We start from the raw sequence: 22,594 nt of genomic DNA on the forward strand, positions 1-22,594 counted from the left end.
ACCATGGTGAATTTTAAGAACTTAAGAACTCCATTCTAGGCCACACATTTAATTAAATTGATTGGAATATGTGGTTGAGATTAAATCTGGCAAAAAAGTCAAAGTAGGAGAGAAAATAAAGATGTAAGTGGTTACACTAACTTTTACGTTTATTACATATGTGTAAAAAGTCGACTTGGTGAGTAAAAAATAATGTAATATTTTTGCATGTATGTAGCCTACATATATTACGCATGGTGTAAAAAAATTTTCGAAAAAAAAAATCGTTACACTGAGTTCTTTCGAGTTCTTAAAACTCAAATGGGTTCTCATTTGAAATCTCCCCTATATATATATACTAGTTTTAGAGCCCGTGTTATACACGGGATAATTCAAATTATAAAATTACAAGTAAAACAAATAATTAAATAGTGTATACCCGAGAATGCATCTTTCTATTGAAAAATTCATTCTCGATGTCATATATGTATAATTGAAAGAATTTTGGTTATGAACCAATTTCGGAAATAAGACCTCTCATACGATAGTAGTTATAACCACTCAGCCTAAATACAAAAGGAACGTTACCTTTATTAATATATTTATCAATTTACCACCCATCAAATGAAAGTAGAACATTAAATTGTAACGATAAATGTTCTTTAAGAACTATGTTTTTTTTAGCTACACCATGAAAAAGATTTTGATAAGTTTCAAAGAGCTTCTCGACTTTGTCATAATAGCAACATAAAAAATAACATGCTAACCCATTCAATTTTGTGAATATTTTGTTTTATTTGAGCATAGTTTTACATGACATGCTTCCCAAACAACGTTCTGATCACCATTGAAGGAAAAATTAATGTTGGGATATATATTTCAAATTTGATAAAAGTTAAAAACATTGATAGGTAATCTTTTCTTAAATTTTAATAGTTGAAGGAAAAATAGTCAATTTGCCAAATCAAGAACCTTTTGATTATTTCAAAAAATGTCCTTAAAAATAATTTTGAAACCCGACTCATATATAAAATTCTAACTTTTATACTTTTAACATTTTCAAGTCAACACTTTGAAACCATAACAAATTTGACAATAAATCTAGTTTGCATTTTCAAACTTTAAAAATACTCAAAATTTTCATTTTTGACCCGTAACAAATTTTAACCTAAATGTATTTAACTTGTACCAAACAATCTATTTACCAACTTTTAACCCATAAAATCAACTCTAAGTTTCAAAACAAACCCGAAACAATTTTCATTCGATAAATATGATTTGTTGTTGATTTTTGGAATTCAGCAAGTATTTTGAAATATAAAGTAAAATAATATGTTAATATTTATATTTATAAAAATATATAGATATATATAAATATAGTGTAAAATGAAAGTGAATAATAATTGATCTATTACATATATATTAGTTTTGGAGGGAAAAAATTGTAAGAATTAACCAAAAGATGACAAGTGTCTATATTTATTTTAATTTATTAGAATAGGTAGATATATATATATATATATATATATATATATATATATATATATATAATTGGAAAGTGATTTCACTTTTATGTGAATGTATTTAAGCTTCCTTATCAAAGGGCTTGTAGCCTATACATATTAGTGTTTCTTCCTAAGCGATTGAGATTTTAGTCCCATAAAGTAATAAATGCAAAAGTTTAGGATTAGAATTAGTGATAGCGTTAGATGTTCTATTTTTTTTCTTTTAATTTTTCTTATTGTAAGTTTCCTTCTATAACTACGCCCACAAGATTTTAATTTTCTTTATAAGTTTAAGATGTTTAAAATAGTGAATATAAGAATTTCTTAACTATTTACACATTTGAGTTCTAAATGAAATTAGTGTTAAATAAATATTACTCAAATTCTTATCAAGATGTTGAGAAACAATTCTAACAATGACGAGATAGTTGTATTGTTAAACTCATATCATTTAAATTCTCGTAAGTCCCTAGTTCCCTCTCCATTGAAAAATGTAAATGGGCTTAGTCAACGGCACTTAAGATCATTTCCCTAAAAGTTTAAATCCAGTAAAACTTAAACAAACTCAAGCCTAGATCGTATCTTATCAAATAAAAGAGCTCAAGTTTCACATACCGAACTTACCCAGTCTTGCAAAACTAAACAAACCTATTATTTACACAAATTATAAACATAAAAATTTTGCACATTATACAAATTATTATTATCTCACCATCTTTCGTTTTCTAATATACAAACAAATAAAGCCGGCCGGATTCCTTACTCCTCCATAGTAATGATCCTTCTGTGTACTTCTGTACTCCTCCTTCATCGTCTTCATCACCCGCCGGCCGCCACCATTCCTTTAATTATTCCCCCATACTTAACCCAACATATCACTTCTCATCATCATCATCTTCTTCATTAGTAATATTATGATCCCAAACTTCGCTTTCGACCAAACAGACTTCAACCCATTTCTAGAATATGACGATCACCACCACTTTCCACCGCCCGTTGTTAACGAACAACTCCCGCCTCTGGTGGACGTTAATCAGTTCGATCACACACCTCAATTCAATGAATCAACTAAATTACTATCAAATTCAAATTCAAATTCCAAGCATTTTGATAATAATACTTCCACAACGTCCCTGGAGCTCCTGACTAGATACCGAAGCAAAAACAAGATTCCAACTGAGGTTCAAACCGACGAAACAGTGACCGAATGTGTTGGAACGCTTTCGACTGTCGAAATTATTAAATTGGCAGCGGAGAAGTTTATAAATTTTTCGACACAGAAAAGCGATGGGTATACTATGTTTACACACCCATATGGGTCTTCTGTGTTCACTCGGTTGTCGATAGATGAGCTTAGAGAGGTGGAGCTTGTTTACCAGCTTTTGAGGGCTGCTGAAAGAGTTGGTCGGAAACAGTTTGAAATTGGAAGCAAGTTTATTGCACGGTGCGGGTGGGCGGCGTCAGACGACGGCACTCCTGTCGAATGCCTGGTTTATTACTTATGTGAAGCTTTACAACATAGAATCGGAAAGGAAACTGGAATACCGGTTCCTATGAAACTAAAAAATTTCGTGAGTTCTTTTTTCGCGAATTAATAGTTTTTTATAGAGGCTAACCGCTAACCTACAATTTTTTAACGACTAAATGGTACACTCTATAAGGATTGAACGGCTAACTTAATAAAAAATCACAAATATATTAGTAAATTGTATTTTAATAATTTAATTTATGAGCATTGGCTAATAATAATTCATGTTAAATAATCGGTGACAGTCATTATGTTGTCTTTCATTGTCAGCGGCATTTTCATTTACAAAATTGTTTATAATTACGTTTAATTTCGCTCACAAGGAAAATGTGTTTCTCCGTTTCGCTCATAATCATTCCCATGAGCGAAAGAGGGAAATCAAGCGTGAAATTATGATTTTCATATGATTAAGATTGCCTTGTTAGCAAAAACGTTGGTGTGTTATTGATTATATTGTCAGTATGAATTAATAACGACCTCTTCCATTATTAAATCCAATGGGGAGTTTTGATTTTCGGGGTAAAGCTAGGTATGTTATAAACTTATGATTTACCTTGGCCTATAAACTTTGCAGGGCCTAAAGAATGAAAATCCTATGGCATTGGGAACTAATCCAACATTCTTGGCATGTCACCAAAACCTTCCATTCAGTCAAGTTTTGCAATTTTGTGGCATACAAGCAATCCTTGATCAAGTAGGGACATCAAGCAAGGTACACTTGATCGACGTCCACATTCGGAGCGGTGTACAATGGACGGCTATGATGCAAGCGTTGGTCGACCGAAATTCAGAAATCACTTGTTTAAAACTAACCGCCTTCGCAACATCATCAGATGTCAAAAAAGTAGAGGAAACCGGAAAAAGATTAAAAAGCTTTGCAAAAACTTTGAGTTTGCCCTTTTTGTTTAAAATACTCGTGTTATCCGATATCTCAGAGGTCAAAAAAGAACAATTCGAGGTTCAAGATGATGAAGCCGTTGCGGTATATTGTCAAATAATACTAAGAACAATGGTCTCAAGGCCCCAAAGTTTGGAGAATTTGATGAGAGCAATTCAAACGATCAACCCTTTGGTTATTGTTGTGTCCGAGGTTGAAGCCAACCATAATTCGACCTCGTTTGTGAAGCGGTTTACTGAGGTACTATTCTATTATGGTACGTACTTTGATTGTTTGGCAGTGTGTATGAGCCGAGACGATGCACATAGAGGCATATTGGAAGGTGTTCACTTTGCTGATGGGATGAAAAACATTGTGGCGGATGAGGGAGACGAGCGAATTAATAGGAGTGTAAATATAAACACGTGGAGGCTATTTTTCACGCGGTTTGGGATGGTGGAGATCGCGTTGAGTGAGTCATGTATGTATCAGGCTAACCTTGTGTTGCAACAGTTTTCGTGTGCGAAATCTTGCATGCTCGAGGTTAATGGCAAGTGTTTGGTTGTCGGGTGGAAAGGAACACCGTTGCATTCTCTTTCGACATGGAAGTTCGTTCAAGAATGATGAACACGAAATCATGTTTGTCGATTAAAGTTCATGTGAAGATTCTTGTGTAAGTAACATTTATTTCCTGTTTAGAAGGTATTGTGTGTGTTGGGCTTTAGCCCATGAATTACATAAGGCATTGCCCACCAAAGCTATAGGCTTGCATTTTAATATTTTAATAAAGTATTATTTGTCTTCGAACAAAATGTTGGATATATAACATTATAACATATTAGTATTTATATTAGTACTAGCTTTAGAGTCCGTGTAAGACACATGAAGATCTAAATTATAAATAAAACAAATAATTACATAGCATATATGAAAAAATATATTACATTTATACTTTTATTTATACTACGTGGATATAAATTGATTTTATTCATATCACAAAATATTTTTTTAAATGAACTTACTAAAAAAATGCACGTGCAGAAATGTATTTGAGAACGCTCCTTTTATTGAAAATTACATTCTCGGTATCATATATGTAAAATTGAAAGAATTTTGGTTATGAACCAATTTTGGGGATGAATATTTCTCATACAATAGTAGTTCTAATCACTCAGCCTAAATACAGAAGGAGTGCTACCGTTATTGATATATTTATTAATTTTCCACCCATAGAAGGAAATGAGAACATTAAATCGTAACGACGAATGTTCTTTAGGAATTATGTTTTTCTGAGCTACACCATGAAAAGAGTTTGATAAGTTTCAGGGAGCTTCTCGACTTTGCCATAATGACAACATAAAAAATATTTTGTGAATATTTTGCTCCATTTGAGTATAGTTTTGCATGGCATGCTTCCCATACAACGTTCTTATCACCGTTGAAGGAAAAGTTAATGCTGACACAAATGTTTCAAATTTGATAAAAGTTATAAACATTGATAGATCTGGTGGTGGCATGTCGGAAGTGTTAACTATCTTTTCTTAAATTTTAGTAGTCAAGGGAAAAATAGTCAATTTGCCTAATCCCGAAACTTTTGATTCTTTCCAAAAATACAATTGAAAATAAATTTGAAACCCAAACTTTGTGGGTTCGTGTTACCAACCGGGCTTCCTTTCTCTCGTCTTTTTCTTCATTACGAGTTAGGTTTGGGTTTCGGGGACGATCTACGGTCCGAGCTCTTGAATATGTTCTACTTGTTCGGCTTGTGATTGAGACCCAGATTGGGATTGTATGTATTGTTGCCACATCAAAAACTCGTACCATGGGGCAACTGACCCTTGCATCACTTCTGGGGTCAATAAATTGTTGGGATCCAGTTTTGGATAGAGAATGTGAAGATGAATATGGTGAATGATGAAGATGAAGATGAAGATGAAGATGAAGATGAAGATGAAGATGAAAGATAAATTAGAAATGGATTTACTCATTTAAGAGGTATTTGTAGTTGGCGGTTAATTATTTAAAATAAAATAATTTTAAAAAAATCAACAGTTGTACAACGGTTCAAAACAAACCCATCATTCTTTGTGATGTGCGTGATGATGATCATACACATGACGTCAAACGTGATAGGAGGGTTGGGGGGGGGGGGGTTATAATACCATTCTCCATCATTTTGTCCATATCAAACATCATTTTCCTCCCTCCTTAACCACACCCCAAAGCCCTAGTCATTAAGTTACCGGTACAAAAGCGAATGTTTAAACACAATTTCAATTAAATTTTAATTAACTAGACTAACGGAACCTTTTTAATGTCTCCTTTGACCTTTGTTACCTGCCCATATAATGAGGATCACTCACATTGTGTACAACTTCTATGTGTAAGTTAAGCATCTTCTAGCATATTCGAAAAGGTCACTAGCCCCTTTTTTGGATGTAACTTTTAATAAAGTTTTAACTTCCAATATCGAAGCAGTTTTGATTATTCGTAAGAACAACTGCCCATTAAATATCAACTATGGTCACACAAAATTAGTTGTCTGTATTCACTTTAACATAGAAAATTACGGGCTGGCACTGAAAGTGTATCTACGTGTTACTTAAAACATTATAATATAAAATTAGGCAACCGCATAGCCCATTAACCCTAGAAAACAGGCCTAGCTTCCCCCACCTTCATAGTGGTGCACCAAATAACCTGTTAACCACCAAAACCAGTTATCTAACTGAAATTGTTTCGACCTGACACTCAAAGTGGGCATTAAGCAACCGACTTCAAACCCATAGAACCGTATGTTAGGGATCCTTGGTTTTCGTGTGTTGAACGGGTTAACCGAAATTTAGTGGTTCTCCTCATGCTAAAATCGGTAAACTAATTATTATCACGGAAACATGAAACTAGCTGTTTATCGGAATTCAGAATGTGTTTTTTATACCACTGAACCCCCTCCACCCCCCCCCCCCCCCCCTACCGAAAAACACACACAATATTGAACTGCGTTTGAGAATGATGTGACAAAGGTCTCTTTTATGTACCATTATCCACGTCAATCTTTTGTTAAAGGGTAATTACAGTTTTTCTTTATAGGTTGAACCCATATATTTTTATAAATTATATTTTTGAACCAGCAGTATGATGACACGTTTTACATTCACAACATTTTTTTGTCTTCTATATTTTTTAACATTATGAACTCTAGAATACCTTTTTTTTTTTTAACATGTATATACACAACTTCAAGTAGAAAACAGCTGCAAGTCCCGAATCTGGATCACTGCAATGTCTTGACACGTTATCTTCACGGGAATCAGAACACTCACGGGCTCGTGTAAGACTGGGTAATCGCTTTTCTGCCTATCATTCGGAAAGATATGTATGAAGACATGCACAACTCTTAAGGAGTTTCCACATAAAATACAGTAGATTTAGTTAGTATCACTTCTACTTTTACGCACCATAAAAAGCTACCATGACATACAATGACTGTTCTAAAGTCTATTAGGCCTAATAACTTCACTAGTTAAGCACACAGAATCAGTATATCTATCACTTTCCAAGGTTGGATCAATTTTCTGTTACACATAGTAAAGATACTTCTTACGAAGTAGTAGACTTGAAAAATAATTTCATCTCCCATAAAGAAAAATAATTTAACTTCAATCGCCCCGACCAAATCAAAGTCTTCAGGGAAACGGCTATCCCGAAGATCCAATGGATCAGCTGGACCGACCACATACTAGTATGTGTCCTTCTAACTAAGTATGATCGACTAATTTTCAGCGAAAGAATGAAAACACATTATAAACCGCCCCGGTCACTTTCAGTCATCTGGTTAATGGCTATCCTCATATTCTACAAGTAGAAATGAGGACCAAACATATCCGAAGACATGTCCTTCAAACTGAAGTAACTGACATAATTCTAAGCGATAGTGACGTTTTTTTTTTTTTTAAACAAAAACACACGACATGGTTACTCGGGATTGATCATCCCATTCAGCTCAACAAGGTTTTGAAATCTAGTTTTGTCAAACGCTTTCATGAACAAGTCAGCGAAATTATCTAACGTGTCAACCTTTTCGAGCACAATCAGTTTCTTCTCAGCACAATCCCGTATAAAATGATTGCGAATGTCAATATGTTTAGTTTTACTGTGCTTTACGGGGTTGTTAGTTACTGAGATAGCAGCAGTGTTATCAATGCAAATAGGAGTAAGTGAGAAATTCAGACCATAATCGCGCAACTGTTGACTTCCGACTCTGATTGCACCCTCCATAATCAGAATTTGTGTACGCGACTAGCTCCAAGTCTCCTCCTCTCGAGTACCACAACCCCAGCTTCGGCTTGCCTTTGAGATACCGCAGTATCCTCTTCGCACCCTTCAAATGAGATTCTTTTGGGTTTGCCTGAAAGCGTGCACAAAGACAAACAGCAAACATTATATCAGGCCTAGAAGCAGTTAAGTACATTAAAGAACCTATAATTGCCCGATATTGGGTTGGGTCCACGTCTGCATCGTTGTCTGAATCAGCACCCAATTTATGATTGACGCAGACTGGAGTATCATATGGAGTGCTGTCCTCCATCTTGAAGCGTTTGAGAACATCATGGACATACTCCGTCTGATGAATGAACATCCCATCTTTCTTCTGATCAACCTGCAATCCTAAAAAGAAGGTTAGTTCACCCATACCACTCATTTCAAATCTCTTATTCATGACGGCCTCAAACTCCTGACACATGGCGACCTTTGATGCAGCAAAGATAATGTCGTCCACGTAGACTTGCACCAGTAGAAAGTCGCTCCATTTTCTCTTGAAGAACAATGTGCTGTCAATCTTACCTCTTTCAAACTCATTCTCAAGCAAGTAATCGGATAACGTTGAGTACCAGGCACGTGGTGCCTGATGTAGTCCATACAGCGCTTTACTTAGCTTGTACACGTGATCGGGAAAGTCAGGGTCAGGAAAACCCGGAGGTTGCTCAACATACACAACCTCGTCGACTTTACCGTTAAGGAAAGCACTCTTCACATCTAACTGAAAAACCTTCATCTCCTTATGAGCAGCAAATGCCAAAAACAGCCGAATGGCTTCCAATCTTGCCACAGGAGCAAACACCTCATTGTAATCAATCCCCTCTTGCTGATTAAAGCCTTTAACAACCAGCATCGCCTTGTTCCTGATAACAATCCCTTTCTCATCTCTCTTACATTTGAAAACCCATTTCGTGCCTATCGCATGCACATTCTTCGGTTTTTCAACCAAATTCCATACTTCCATTTTCTTAAACTGAGCTAACTCTTCTTGCATGGCCTCGACCCACGAGCTGTCCTTAAGAGCCATTTGATAGTTCTTTGGTTCAATCTGGCTGATGAAGCAGGTGTACAAGCATTCGTTGATAATTCCCGTGTCTTTAATGCATGTGAAAACACAGGTGTGCTCATTCAAGCTTTTTCTTGTTTGTACACCGGCGGACAGATCACCTATCACGTTCTCCAAAGGATGATCTTTGTGAATTCTCGTAGTCGGAACCGAACTGACATTCAGATTATCTTCCAAGTTCGAAGATAGCTCATCAATGGGTGATTGATGTTGAGAGTGAAACGGATTGATGAATTCCTCTTTAGTAGAGGCAGCAGGGGTATTGACAACATTTGACGAGGAAGGCTGACATTCATCATACTGTGGTCGTTGCACCAAAGTGTCTTCCTCATCGCATATCATCTTCGTAGCAATTCTTTCCTCAACTTCTGCAAAATCTAGATAAGGTATGTTAAAAGATTTAAAAAGTCTATCATAGTCGAAAACCCCAGCGGGTCCCGTGCTTGGTTTTGGTGATTTGTAACTTGTGATATCAGTGTTACACACCGCCTCAACCTTGCTGGTCGATGTATTAAAGACCCGTCTGTTGGGAGTCCCAACAACGTATCCGACTAAGATTCCTTCGTCGGCTACTTCACCAAATTTAGAATTGGTCTTTAATATCGAACACGGGGACCCGAATGGTTCAAGACCACTCAAGTTGGGCTTTCTCCCGTGCATAAGTTCATAACAGGTTTTATTTAATCTTTTAACAGTTAACACTCTATTAAGGATATAACAGGCTGTTGCAACAGCTTCAGCCCAGAACACCACGGGAAGTTTCGAATCAGCCAGCATGGTTCTGGCTCCTTCAATTAAGGTTTTGTTCTTCCTCTCAGCCACTCCATTTTGTTGCGGTGTATACGGTGCGCTGTATTGGTGTTCTATCCCCTTCTGTAAGCAGAAGATCTCCATCTCATAGTTCTTGAACTCAGTTCCATTGTCACTCCTGATGAATTTAACTCGTTTCCCCATGATATTTTCAACCTTGGTAATCAAATTCTTTACCATCTGCACTGTTTCATCCTTTGACTTCAGGAAATATACCCAGGAATATCGAGAGAAATCATCAGTGATCACCAAGCAGTAAGATGTTCCTCCTAGACTTTTTACATTCACGGGACCAAAGAGATCCATGTGAAGTAATTCTAGGGTACTGGCAATTGAATTGACCTTCTTGGTGAGATGGGATTTCTTGTGTTGCTTTCCCTTTTTGCATGATAAGCATTTGTCTTCAAAGTTGAAATTCTTCAAGGGAACACCCAGCACAAGCCCATTTTTGACAAGGTAGTTCATTTTTCGAAGATGAATATGCCCCATTCTCCTATGCCACAACTCGGACTCCGATTCAGTTGCTTTTGACAGAAGACACGATTCTTCTGTGGCCATATCAGTCGACCTCATATCCATGATATACGTATTCTTCACTATTGGAGCCTTCATAACAATCCAATTCTCTGGTATCTTGAAACCAGGATATAGCACGATTGCCTCATTCTTTGTAAAATGTACGGTGTACTCTTTGTCACAAATCTGCGAAACACTCAGCAGATTGTGCTTCAGTTCTTCAACAAAATTTACTTTCTCCAAAGTCATCTTTCCATTCGACACCGTCCCTATTCCTGTAATCCTTCCACCGCTCTCTCCTGCGAAACTCACTCTTCCTCCTTGAACAGGTTTCCAGTCGTGTAACAATTTCTTGTTACCTGTCATGTGCCGGGAACAGCCGCTATCCACAACCCATTGATTGTTGGCAGCCCTGTTCAACTGTTCCTGCACGATTAAAGCAGATGATTAAAATCTGGGGACCCAAGACTGATTGGTCTTGGGTCGATACATCTCGTACCTTGGCTGTCCAAAGTTAGTATCATAATAATTTCTGTGAGTCCTAACAGGATACCTTCTTGTGGATTGTCTATGAGGCCATTCAAACCTTTGTGAATTAAAAGAATTATTACTTATGGTTTGGTTGTTAGCAGTGAAAAACTGAGATCTTTTTCTTTGAAAACCTGAATTAGACCTATTTCTGAATTTTGATGGGTTTTCAGTTTTAACATTTCCGTTAGTTCTATTCTCAGTTCTCGAATGCCTCACACCTCTGAATCTATGCTTCAGAGGGCAATCAGCAACTAGGTGTCCTAATTGATTACATCTGAAACAACTCATGTGTTCAACTTTCTTTTCCATAGTTGTTTTAGATGTTGAGGCTGTATTACCGCCCGTTTGTCTCACATAAGGTGGGACATACGGGTTTAGTGGAGATTTCTTTTCAGGTGTTTTCTTTTTCTCTCCACTTTTTGGTAACACTTCCTCTTGTTTTGTCTCACTCGACTCAGATGACTTGTCCGAGTTTGATGAGACAGGACTCGGAGCAGAAATCTTAACACTAGTAATAGGCTTACTTGTTTCGCCTTTACTAACTTCTGGTTCTCTAATCGTTACCTTAACCGGAACTGTCTGACCATAGTCAACATCGACAGATTTCTGATTACTAAGGTCATAAGTGTAATTATGATTGAAAGGTGGTGGAACTTCATGATAACCAATTCCTCCCCTTTTTGGGGAACCTTGATCACTAACGAGGTGTTCAAGTATAGCGGAGGAATTTCTGAATTGCTCAAGTTTCCTGTTAAGTTCCACCACTTTCACCTGGTGATCAGCTATCTGTTTATCCCTTTCAGCTATTAGTTTGGTTTTCTCTTCTAGTACTTCATAGCTAAGATCAATCACTTGAATTTTTTCAGCAAGCTTTGCTTTAAGACTTTTAATATCTTTCTCACTAGCTTTAATTTTTACTTTGTAACTATTTTCTCTAGCTTTAGTGAAATGATGATCTTCTTTTAATGTTTTAAATTGCGCATTCAAACTAACAAACTGATCAGTTATAGTTGTCAGTTGTTCAGACAGATGTTCACACTTAGTACAAGGGAGTTCGGTACTTACCTCGGAGAGCTGGTCTGCCACATCTGCCATGTAAGCTTCATTTTCGCCAGTTCCCTTCTCACTATCTGCAGTTTCGATGTTTGCCAAATTGGCATGTTCAAATACTTCTTCAACATGCAGATTCCAGTTGTACTCCTCATTCTGTCTGGAAATCATGGCTCTATAGTCATTACCACTACCACTCTGCTGTGTAGATCTGTTTTGACTGCGTTCTACACGTTCATTTTTGCACTCTTTTGCAAAGTGGCCATTCTGCTGACAGTTGTAATAGCGAACCTTCGACTTATCAAACCCTGGCCTCTCACCGACAAACTTCCTGCCAGTCTTCTTCATGAACCTCTTAACCCTTCTCACAATCATAGCCATCTGCCACTGCAGATCCATCTCCTCCAGATCATCAGCATCGATCTGATCATAGTCTTCATCCAAAATTGCAGGATCAACAATCTTACCCTGAATGTAATTCTCATACGAAGCAATAAAAGATGCATAGAGAGCAAACTGCTGTTCAGCAGATTTAACACTCATGGGCATCTTCGAGTAGTTGTTGTTTGAAACACTTGGGGAAAAACTACTCTTGGTCGCTTGAGGTTGAGAAGCATTTGATCCTCCAGCTACAAAGCACACATCACCGTTCATGTTGAGAGATACATGTCCTTCATGTGTTGAGCTAGCGCCTGACTCTCCCTTAGAGTAATAAGCAGATGATTCAGTTTTCGAACTTGATCCTGAGTTAACCTTTGCACCATACATACCCGGATCTTGAACCTGATCGGTAGGTGTCTCCTTTCGTACCATGTTCAGTTCAAACGTTCTTAGCTTGTTAACTGCTGTCTCCAGGTCATAGTCAGCAAAGTCTTTGTCTTCTCTCATCAACACAGTATACATCTCCCATTTCGGTGGGAGAGCATCAAGAAGCTTTTCAACAATCTCATCTTCTTTGTAAACAATTGAATAATTGTTGAGTTCAGTCATCAGATGATAATATCTAGTGATGATATCATCAAGTGATTCATTCTTCAGATACTTGAAGACCGAGAATTGGGTTTTTAGAAGTTTAATCTTCGATGCACGAATTCCCACATTGCCTTCAAACCGGTTTTCAAGCGCTTCCCAAAGCTCTCTGGCAGTTTTATACTTTCTGAAAGTGTGCAGAATCTCTTGTGGAAGAGCCATTGTAATTGCTGCATGAGCTTTGCTTTCGGCCTCATACATTTTCTTCTCTTCTTCTTCCATTTCTTTGTATTTCTTGATCTGATCACGACCCTCATACTCAGCAGTAGGTGGAATGTAACCATCTTGTATGCACACCCACATCTTAGCATCTTGGTACTTGACATATTGTTCAAAACGATCTTTCCACGCTACATAATCGGTTTTCTTAAGCATCTTCGGTGCCTTTGTAGCCGAACCCGCTTCCACTTCCATCTTAACTAGTTCCGTAATGTTTATTGAAGACATCTTTCACGAAACCCAAAGAAACTCGAAAAATAAAAAATTTTATTTTAAACAGTACTGTAGGCGAAGTTGTGGATAACTTCGCTTAAGACTGAACTTCGCTGATTCTGAACTTCGCTTCCTTTTTAAATTCGCCTGGTTCGGCGAAGTTGTGAATAACTTCACTTGAGGTAAGCGAACTTGAGAGGTAGGCGAAGTTATGGGTAACTTCGCTTGAGATAAGCGAACTTGAGAGGGTAGGCGAAGTTGTGGATAACTTCGCTTAACCTTATATCTTCGCTGAAACCCTACAAACAGTGACGGCAACTTCGCCTGATGAACACGATGAATATGCAGGTCTGATTTCTGGATTTTACGAGGTTTGTGAAGGTGTTATGGGTTTTTTATGATTGTAGGAGGCGAGTATAACACAAAAACTCAGAAAACTCGTCCCGTGAATAGTCGAACGGAACGATTTCTACACCCGCGTGATAATCCCGAACCACACAATCGAGCAAAAGCTCTGATACCAATTGTAGGTTCCCAGCCGGATCTACACGAGATATCGCGTTTTACGTAGGTGCGGAATCCCTACGTAAGACGTTACGAGTATAGAAAACGATACGAGCTAACACACGATACGATAATCAAACACACGTTGTATTCCAACCGTAAACACGTGATACTATGATCACTGAATACAAACTCTCGAACTCGAATTACAACTTCTGTTAAAATCAATTACACAACTGCCGTAACCTAGCAGACTATATAGGCGACAACTTCGCCTGGTTAGTTCAGGCGAAGTTGTTCCTAACTTCGCTTGTTCCACAAGTTCGCCTATAACTAGCAAACTTGTGATAACTTCGCTTACATACAAAACTCAAATCTAACTAACACGATTACAGACACTCGACACTGAACTACTGACATCATGCACCAACATTTACATTCAAAAAGTTAACAATAATGCTTTTAAACAAAACTTCGGTTTTTGGTTCGGTTCTCAACTCGGGATGAAACCGAGGCTAGTCACCACATACCCAATACCATGGAACTTGACAAATATGAACAATAAACTAAAATATGTAGAAGTTAAGCAAGTATAACAAGTTATATGGTTAGATTTGTTAAATATATAAACAAGGACTACAAAGTCCTCCATGTAACCTTGCCTTACTAGCCCGACATTTCAACCGGCCGAGACCGGAGAAATGAAAGACCGAAGGTAAACAAGGAGTGTATATTATATATATGTTGTAACATCAAGCTTTAAGTATTGACAAGTTAGTTAAAATGAAAGATTAGCTTATGAAGAACAACCTTAGAATTCAAGAATTTGAGAGAGAAATGAAGAAATGAGCAAGCACAAATGAAGAAGATGGGTGTGTATATATAGGGTAAGTTGAATGGGTCTTTCATAAAGGGTGTTTCATGAAAATGGGTTGGTTATAGACCCAAGAAAGCACAAACTACAAATGGGTCCTTCAAGTCTCCATTTTGGTAGTTTTAGTCCCTGGAGTTCGTTTTGAGCGTTTTCGGAGAATTTTAAGAACCGAAAATGGTGTTTTTTTTTATCTAATAACTATAAAACAAATATTTAACATACAATTCATCATTTTGATAATATCGAAAGGTTCGGGATACAAAACGGGTCGGGTTTACATTAAGAATACAAGTATAAAATAACCCGAAATGTCACACAACAGTACCGATTTGTTCTAGTACTTCAAATGGTCCCACGAAACGAGGACTTAACTTTCCTTTCTTGCCGAATCGTACAACTCCTTTCCATGGTGATACTTTTAGTAGAATCTTATTGCCTACTTGAAATTCCAACGGCTTACGAAGAACGTCTGCATAGCTCTTTTGTCGATCTCTTGCTATCTTAAGTCATTCATGGATTTGCAACACTTTATCCGTTGTTTCTTGGACTATTTCGGGTCCAGATATTTGATTATCTCCTGTTTCGGACCAACGTACATGTGTTCTACATTTTCGCCCATACGAAGCTTCAAATGGTGCAGCCTGAATACTTGTATGATAACTATTATTATACGAGAATTCCATTAGAGGTAGATGATCATCCCAACATCCGCCTAGATCGATCACACAAGCTCGAAGCATGTCCTCAAGCGTTTGAATTGTCCTTTCGCTCTGCCCATCAGTTTGAGGATGATAAGCAGTGCTAAGATTCAACCGTGTTCCTAACGCTTGTTGGAAACTATTCTAGAAATGAGACGTAAATCTACTGTCTCGGTCAGATATGTAGATAATGGCACACCATGTAATGCTACGATGTTGTTTACGTAAATCCGTGCCAATCTATCCATAGAATAAGATTCATTGATAGGCAAGAAATGAGCGGATTTAGTTAACCTATCAACGATTACCCAAATAGCATTGTGCTGTCGAGTAGTTTTAGGGAGTTTCGTAATGAAATCCATTGTTATCATCTCCCATTTTCATACAGGAAGTTCAGGTTGTTGGAGTAAACCTGAAGGATTTTGATGTTCTGCCTTGACTTGTAAACATGTTAAGCACTTAGCAACATTTAAAGCAATATCTCTTCATCCCATTCCACCAGTAGTTCGGCCTAAGATTTTGATACATTTTATCACTACCAGGATGCATCATGTACTTTGATTTATGAGCTTCACTCATGATCTTTTCACATAAATCACCAATAATCGGTACCCAAATTCGGTTCCCAAGTCTGAGTATGTCATCGTCTCCTTTTACCAAGAATCAATGGTGCCATTACACTTTTCTTCGGAGATTTGGTTTTCTTCAATTGCTTGTTTCTGAGCTTTCTTGATTTGTTCGATTAGATCTATTTGTAGTTCTAATCTCAAAGCTCAAACCCTTTTGGGTTTCTCATGTTCCTTTCGGCTCAATGCGTCAGCTACAACATTTGCTTTTCCTTCGTGATAGATGATTTCACAATCGTAATCGTTTAAAGTTTCCATCCATCGTCTTTGACGCATGTTAAGTTCCTTCTGATCAAATATATGATTTAAGTTCTTATGATCAGTGTGCACGATAAACTTGACTCCATAGAGATAGTGTCTCCATAACTTTAAGGCAAAGATTATGGCACCCAACTCTAGATCGTGAGTCATATAATTCTTTTCGTGCACTTTCAATTAACGAGAAGCATAAGCTATTACTTTCTTGCTTTGCATTAGTACGCAACCCAAACCTGAATGAGATGCGTCACTAAATACAACGAAATCCTCTGTACCCTCTGGCAAGGCCAGTATTGGTGCATTTGTAAGCTTTTCTTTATGTAAATCAAATGCTTCTTTTTGCTTGGTTCCCCATTCATATTTAACATTCTTTAGGGTTAATGAAGTTAAGGGAACTGCTATACGGGAGAAATTCTCGATGAATCTTCTATAATACCTAGCCAAACCCAGGAAACTTCGGACCTCGGTTGGCGATCCAGGAATCTCCCATTTAGATATTGCTTCAATCTTTTCGGGGTCCACTTGAATTCCGTTTGCGTTGATAACGTGGCCAAGAAATTGTACTTCATGCAGCCAGAATTCGCACTTGGAAAATTTGGCATACAATTTCTCGTTTCGGAGTATCTCAAGCAAGATTCTAAGATGAACTTTGTGATCTTCTTCTGATTTAGAATAAATAAGTATATCGTCGATGAATACGATTACAAATTTATCTAAATAAGGTTGGGGCATTAGTGAGTCCAAATGGCATCACGGTGAACTCATAATGTCCGTACCTTGTTCGGAAAGCTGTCTTTAGGATATCTTCTTCTTGAACTTTCAACTGATGATACCCAGAACGTAAATCTATTTTCGAAAAGAAACTCGCTCCTTGCAATTTATCGAATAGGTCATCAATTCTAGGTTGCGGATATCGATTCTTAATAGTAACTTTGTTCAAGGCTCTGTAATTGATACACATTCTCATGGAACCATCTTTCTTCTTGACGAATAAAATCGGAGCTCCCCAAGGTGATGAACTTGGACGAATAAACCATTTCTCTAACAACTCATCCAGTTGTTTATTTAATTCCTTCATTTCCGTTGGAGCCAAACGATAGGGGGATTTGGTTATTGGAGCTATTCCCGGCATTAAGTCTATTCTGAATTCGACTTCTCGATTGGGTGGGATTCCTGGAAGTTCATCGGGAAAGACATCAAAAAATTCGGATACAATGGGCACATCTTTGATTTCCTTCGGTCTTGATTCTTCCGTTACATAAGCCATAAATGCTAAACATCCTTGGTTTAAGCATTTATTAGCTTTCATCATGGAGATATGCTAACATGACCAGCATCTTTGTCGCCCGCGATTTGAATTAGTCGCTTGTCAGGGGCTTGAAGTTCTATGATTTTCTTATTGCAAATGATATGAACATGGTTGTCAGATAACCAATCCATACCTAGAACTATATCAAAGCCCGCTAAGTTCATAGGAAGTAATTGTACAGGGATGGCATAACCTGCTAACAAGATCTTTCCATTTTCAAAGGTCTCGGAAATTTTAACTATCTCACCACTGGCCGTCTCAACGTTTATGGTTTTATTTAATTTCCTTAGAGATTCGTTTAATAGACTACAAAATTTATAATCTATAAAACTTTAATTTGCACCAGAATCAAATAAAACTCTTGCGTAAACGTTATTGACTAAGAACGTACCGGTGATGGTTTCCGGTATGTTGGCGGCCTTCTGGGTGTCAAGTACAAAGACTCGTGCATTTCCCTTCTTTCCTTCATTCTTGGTGCCGCTTCCTCTAGCACCTCCAACACCTCCACTCCCAGCAACATTCTTCTTAGGACATTCAAAGCTAAAATGCCCCGTTTCCTTGCAGTTGAAGCAAGTCATCTTTTTCTTCCAACAATCAGCAGTGGCATGTCCTGGTTTCTTGCATGTGCCACAGATGACAGATGTAGACACTACGAACCGACATCGACCCAAATGATGCCTCTTACAAATTTTACACAACGGGTAGTTAGAATTAAAACCACCCCTTCTCCTATCCACATCTTTTCCTTTGAAACGATTATTTCCTTTTCCTTTCCTGTCATTTGTCGAATATTCCTTCTTGTATTCTTCTTTGTTGCGGATCAAACCATTCATCAAATAACTAGCCAGTTCCATGGCGGATTCGGCTGTCTGTGGCATATGAGATCTTACCATGTCTCTTATCTCTCTCGGTAGACCCCATATGTAGCGGGTTACCTTGTTTGATTCAGGTGTTACCAACTGTGGCAAAAACCTACAATATTCTTGGAACTTGGTATTGTATTCTCTCAGATTGGTCCCAACTACATTGTGATTCAAAAACTTGGTTTGAACTAAATCAGTTTCATGCATTGGACAATATTTTTGCATAACCAGATCTCTAAACTCTTCCCATGTCAATTGATACATGGTCCTCCTTCCTCTTGCCGTCAATAGAGTGTTCCACCACTCTAAGGCTTCCCCTTTGAACATCTATGCCATGTACTAAATCTTTTCCTCCTCAGTACATTTGCTTATAATAACAATTGATTCCATCTCTTCGAGCCATCTTATGGTGGCTATGGCACCCTTGTCGCTATAAAATTCTTTTGGTCCACAATTTTTGAAATATTTGAACAAACAACCTTCGATTCGTAACTTCTTCTTAAAGGTTTGGTGGATCTTTTCACCATTAGTTGATCCCTGATCACTTCCTTCGTCTTGAGGGGTAGGATTAGGTCGGGATTTGGATTTGACAGACTTGTTGGGTTGTCGATTTTCACTTTGGTGGACGGATTTTTATTTTAAGATGGGTAATAAGGTATTCATGTCGTTAATCATTTCTTGCATTTTGGTTATTAGTCGCTCATGGTTTCCTTGAGCAGGCTCAGTTTTCGATTTGTTGCTTTCAGAAGCTTCTTTATTTTGAGAGGGATTATTTTGTTTCGACACTCTGAAATTATAAAGAAATTGACTCCTTACCAAGAGTTTTTATTTATAATACAAATGAAATATCTTACATTAACGATCATTTCTACCACCATTGACTTTAAAACAAACGATACTATCACCAGTACAACGGACTTATTCTAGAAACAACTGGTACTACAACAACGAAACAAGGAACAAACGATATAACCACAACAGAACAGGGAACAACGGTACGGTCACAATAGAACGGGATCTTCAATCCTTCACGTATTTCTTGATTATCTTCTTCAACTTACTACACTTGTGTAGTAACTTCCTTTCCATTTTCTTCTTCTTGCTACTCTCCGTAGCCAACTTTTTCCGTGATTCATCCGTCTCATGCAGTGCTCGATCCAAATGCTCTTCCTGGGACTGAGGGATGAGACTTGGATATCTATACTGGGGCGGTGGATCACGATACCCCATCATGACTATGTCATAATGGTTTCTTGGATACGGCGGTGGTGGACTGGATTCAACTGGCATGTTGTGAAAAACTTCTGCAGCCTCTTCTTGCTGCTTGATTTCCTCTGCTTGTTCCGAGATGGTTGGAAAAACACCTGTAAAGAGTGGAAAACTAACTGTGAGTGCTTTGACATATGGGTCTTGTGGATCATAATGGGGGGACAGGTGAAACAATGGTTGCTGGCAGCCTATACTCTGTGGACAGTCACATCCTGGGTGGTTTTGCACCTCAGGATTCCTCTCATCAATGCTCATCTCCTTTGGAACCTCTTCCTCTAGTTCTTCTTCCGGGTCTTCTTCCGATTCTTCTTCTGGTTCTTCTTACGATTCCTCTTCAACTTCCTCCTCGGGGTCTTCTTTTGGTTCAACTTCCACATTACTTTGATTCACCTAAATCCGAATGGTCTCCGGTTGTATCACTCTCATCTTGGGTCTCCTTGATGGACCTGAAACAGAATGAGGAGAATCTGTGGGGTTGTAGACTGGGTTCTTGGGTCAGAGTAAGTCTGCATCCAACTTGGGGTACCCTCCTTGGGATTGGACTTAGCTGGTTCGTCAACCTCCATGTTATTGGAAGGATGATTCCTTGGGGTTGGCAGATCACTTGGAATGTTGATTGGCATTTGCTCTGTGCCTGGGAAGTGAATGGGTTGATTCCCATGTAACATCCCGAAATTTCCAAAATGATATTAATTATATTACTTAATAATAGAGGGAAAGTTTACTCGGGTTATCGGGAAATAAATAAATAGAGTAGGAGTTGGTATGGGTCGGGCTAGTGTTGGGTAATGGATATGGGTTATGGACTTGGGTTATGAAAGAAGGAAGGAGAGTCCATGGGCTTAAGCCCATGATCCCTAAATATAAATACCATTATGTAAGGCCCCGAACCCGGTGACCCTACTTTAGCGTCGGATTTACTCATAAACACAGTTCTTCAAATCAGAGTTTATTAAAACTTTTCGCGGAATATAAAACATCAATCATTTGTTACAAAACATTAAATATTTTCTTTGATACCATAACACAAAACTTTATATTTAAAACATCTTTACTTCTTTCTTCAGATGCCAGCCGTTCAATCCATGCCGTGTGTCATCCTCATGCTAACTCTATAATCAGCTCACCTGCGTGCATACTAAAAGTCAGCTACGCTGAGTGAGTTCTAGTTAATCGAACGCCATACAATACATACACATACACACATATCCGTAGATACATATCCATACTTCACTAGTTACCCTTCTGTTCTACATACATACTTGCTACCATACATACATACATATCTACAATCACTAACCTCAGTCTACCGAGAGTACGTTCATAGTTCACCGTCTATACCTGTACTCAAGGTCGTGAACACGTACAAGGTTCGCAGTCCTTACCTATGTTCACCATTTATGGTACGTACAAGGATCGCGGTCCTTCCCTATACCATAGTACATCCACAACACGTACAAGGTTCGCAGTCCTTCCCTATGTTGCAACCTAATTCATAGCACGTATGAGGTTCGCAGTCCTCCCCTATGCTACAAAATCAGCACGTATAAGGTTCACAGTCCTTTCCTATGCTGAAATACATCCACAACACGTACAAGGTTCGCAGTCCTTCCCTATGTTGCAACCTAATTCATAGCACGTACGAGGTTCGCAGTCCTCCCCTATGCTACAAAATCAGCACGTATAAGGTTCACAGTCCTTTCCTATGCTGAAATACATCCACAACACGTACAAGGTTCGCAGTCCTTCCCTATGTTGCAACCTAATTCATAGCACGTACGAGGTTCGCAGTCCTCCCCTATGCTACAAAATCAGCACGTATAAGGTTCACAGTCCTTTCCTATGCTGAAATATATCCACAACACGTACAAGGTTCGCAGTCCTTCCCTATGTTACAACCTAATTCATAGCACGTACGAGGTTCGCAGTCCTCCCCTATGCTACAAATACAGCACGTATAAGGTTCACAGTCCTTTCCTATGCTGACGCCTATCTACATTACGTATAAGGTTCGCAGTCCTTATCTACGTTTACATATATCTTCTACTTCACGTATAAGGCTCGCAGTCCTTAACTACGCCATCACCAGCCGAGTCTATGTCCGACAGAAGCTAGAGGGATTTGCCATCCTAACTTACTATGTCGAACGTAGAACTCACATGCCATTCGTGTACCTATATACACATACTTACATTATAACATAAGAACACTCTAGGCATTCTTTACCTCATTCATTTAACAACCATACCCCTTGTCGTTACGTGCAATATCCGAAGATCGTTCACGCCCCGACAAGTATTCATTTGAAATATTCATACATCTTCGATATATAATATTCGTACCTTTATTTTTAACCTGACAGTACGCGCAATATCCGAAGATCGTTCGCGTACCGACAAACAATCATTCATATCTATCACACATATCACATATGACATACACTTATCACTTAGGATAAATGTATTAACAACACATCGAGTATGCACACAGCCCCGAAAACATAACAAGGAATGGGGCTAGAAACTCACCTGAACTCTGCTTCTTTCTTCT

The 22,594-nt window shown here is 38.1% G+C and overlaps 1 protein-coding gene across 1 annotated transcript; it reads left to right on the forward strand.

The window, feature by feature from the left end:
* The first annotated feature begins 2,398 nt into the window (after positions 1-2,398).
* Positions 2,399-4,584, forward strand: LOC143621602 (DELLA protein RGL1-like). Its single transcript, XM_077092966.1, has 2 exons — positions 2,399-3,055; positions 3,587-4,584. The coding sequence occupies exons 1-2, from the start codon at positions 2,399-2,401 to the stop codon at positions 4,511-4,513; spliced, it is 1,584 nt and encodes a 527-aa protein (XP_076949081.1). The 3' UTR covers positions 4,514-4,584.
* Positions 4,585-22,594: the final 18,010 nt, after the last annotated feature.

Source organism: Bidens hawaiensis, unplaced genomic scaffold (genome assembly GCF_021521415.1).
Source record: "Bidens hawaiensis isolate Kalapana, Puna unplaced genomic scaffold, B.hawaiensis_p1.1 tig00002922_1, whole genome shotgun sequence".
NCBI classification, from domain to species: domain Eukaryota; kingdom Viridiplantae; phylum Streptophyta; class Magnoliopsida; order Asterales; family Asteraceae; genus Bidens; species Bidens hawaiensis.

What these genes read in the sequence shown, in the direction of transcription:
- LOC143621602 (XM_077092966.1), top strand. Translation starts at nt 2,399, where the DNA reads ATGATCCCAAACTTCGCTTTCGACCAAACAGACTTCAACCCATTTCTA. An exon ending in CTATGAAACTAAAAAATTTC is followed by an intron (nt 3,056 to 3,586) that starts GTGAGTTCTTTT and finishes TAAACTTTGCAG; the next exon opens with GGCCTAAAGAATGAAAATCC.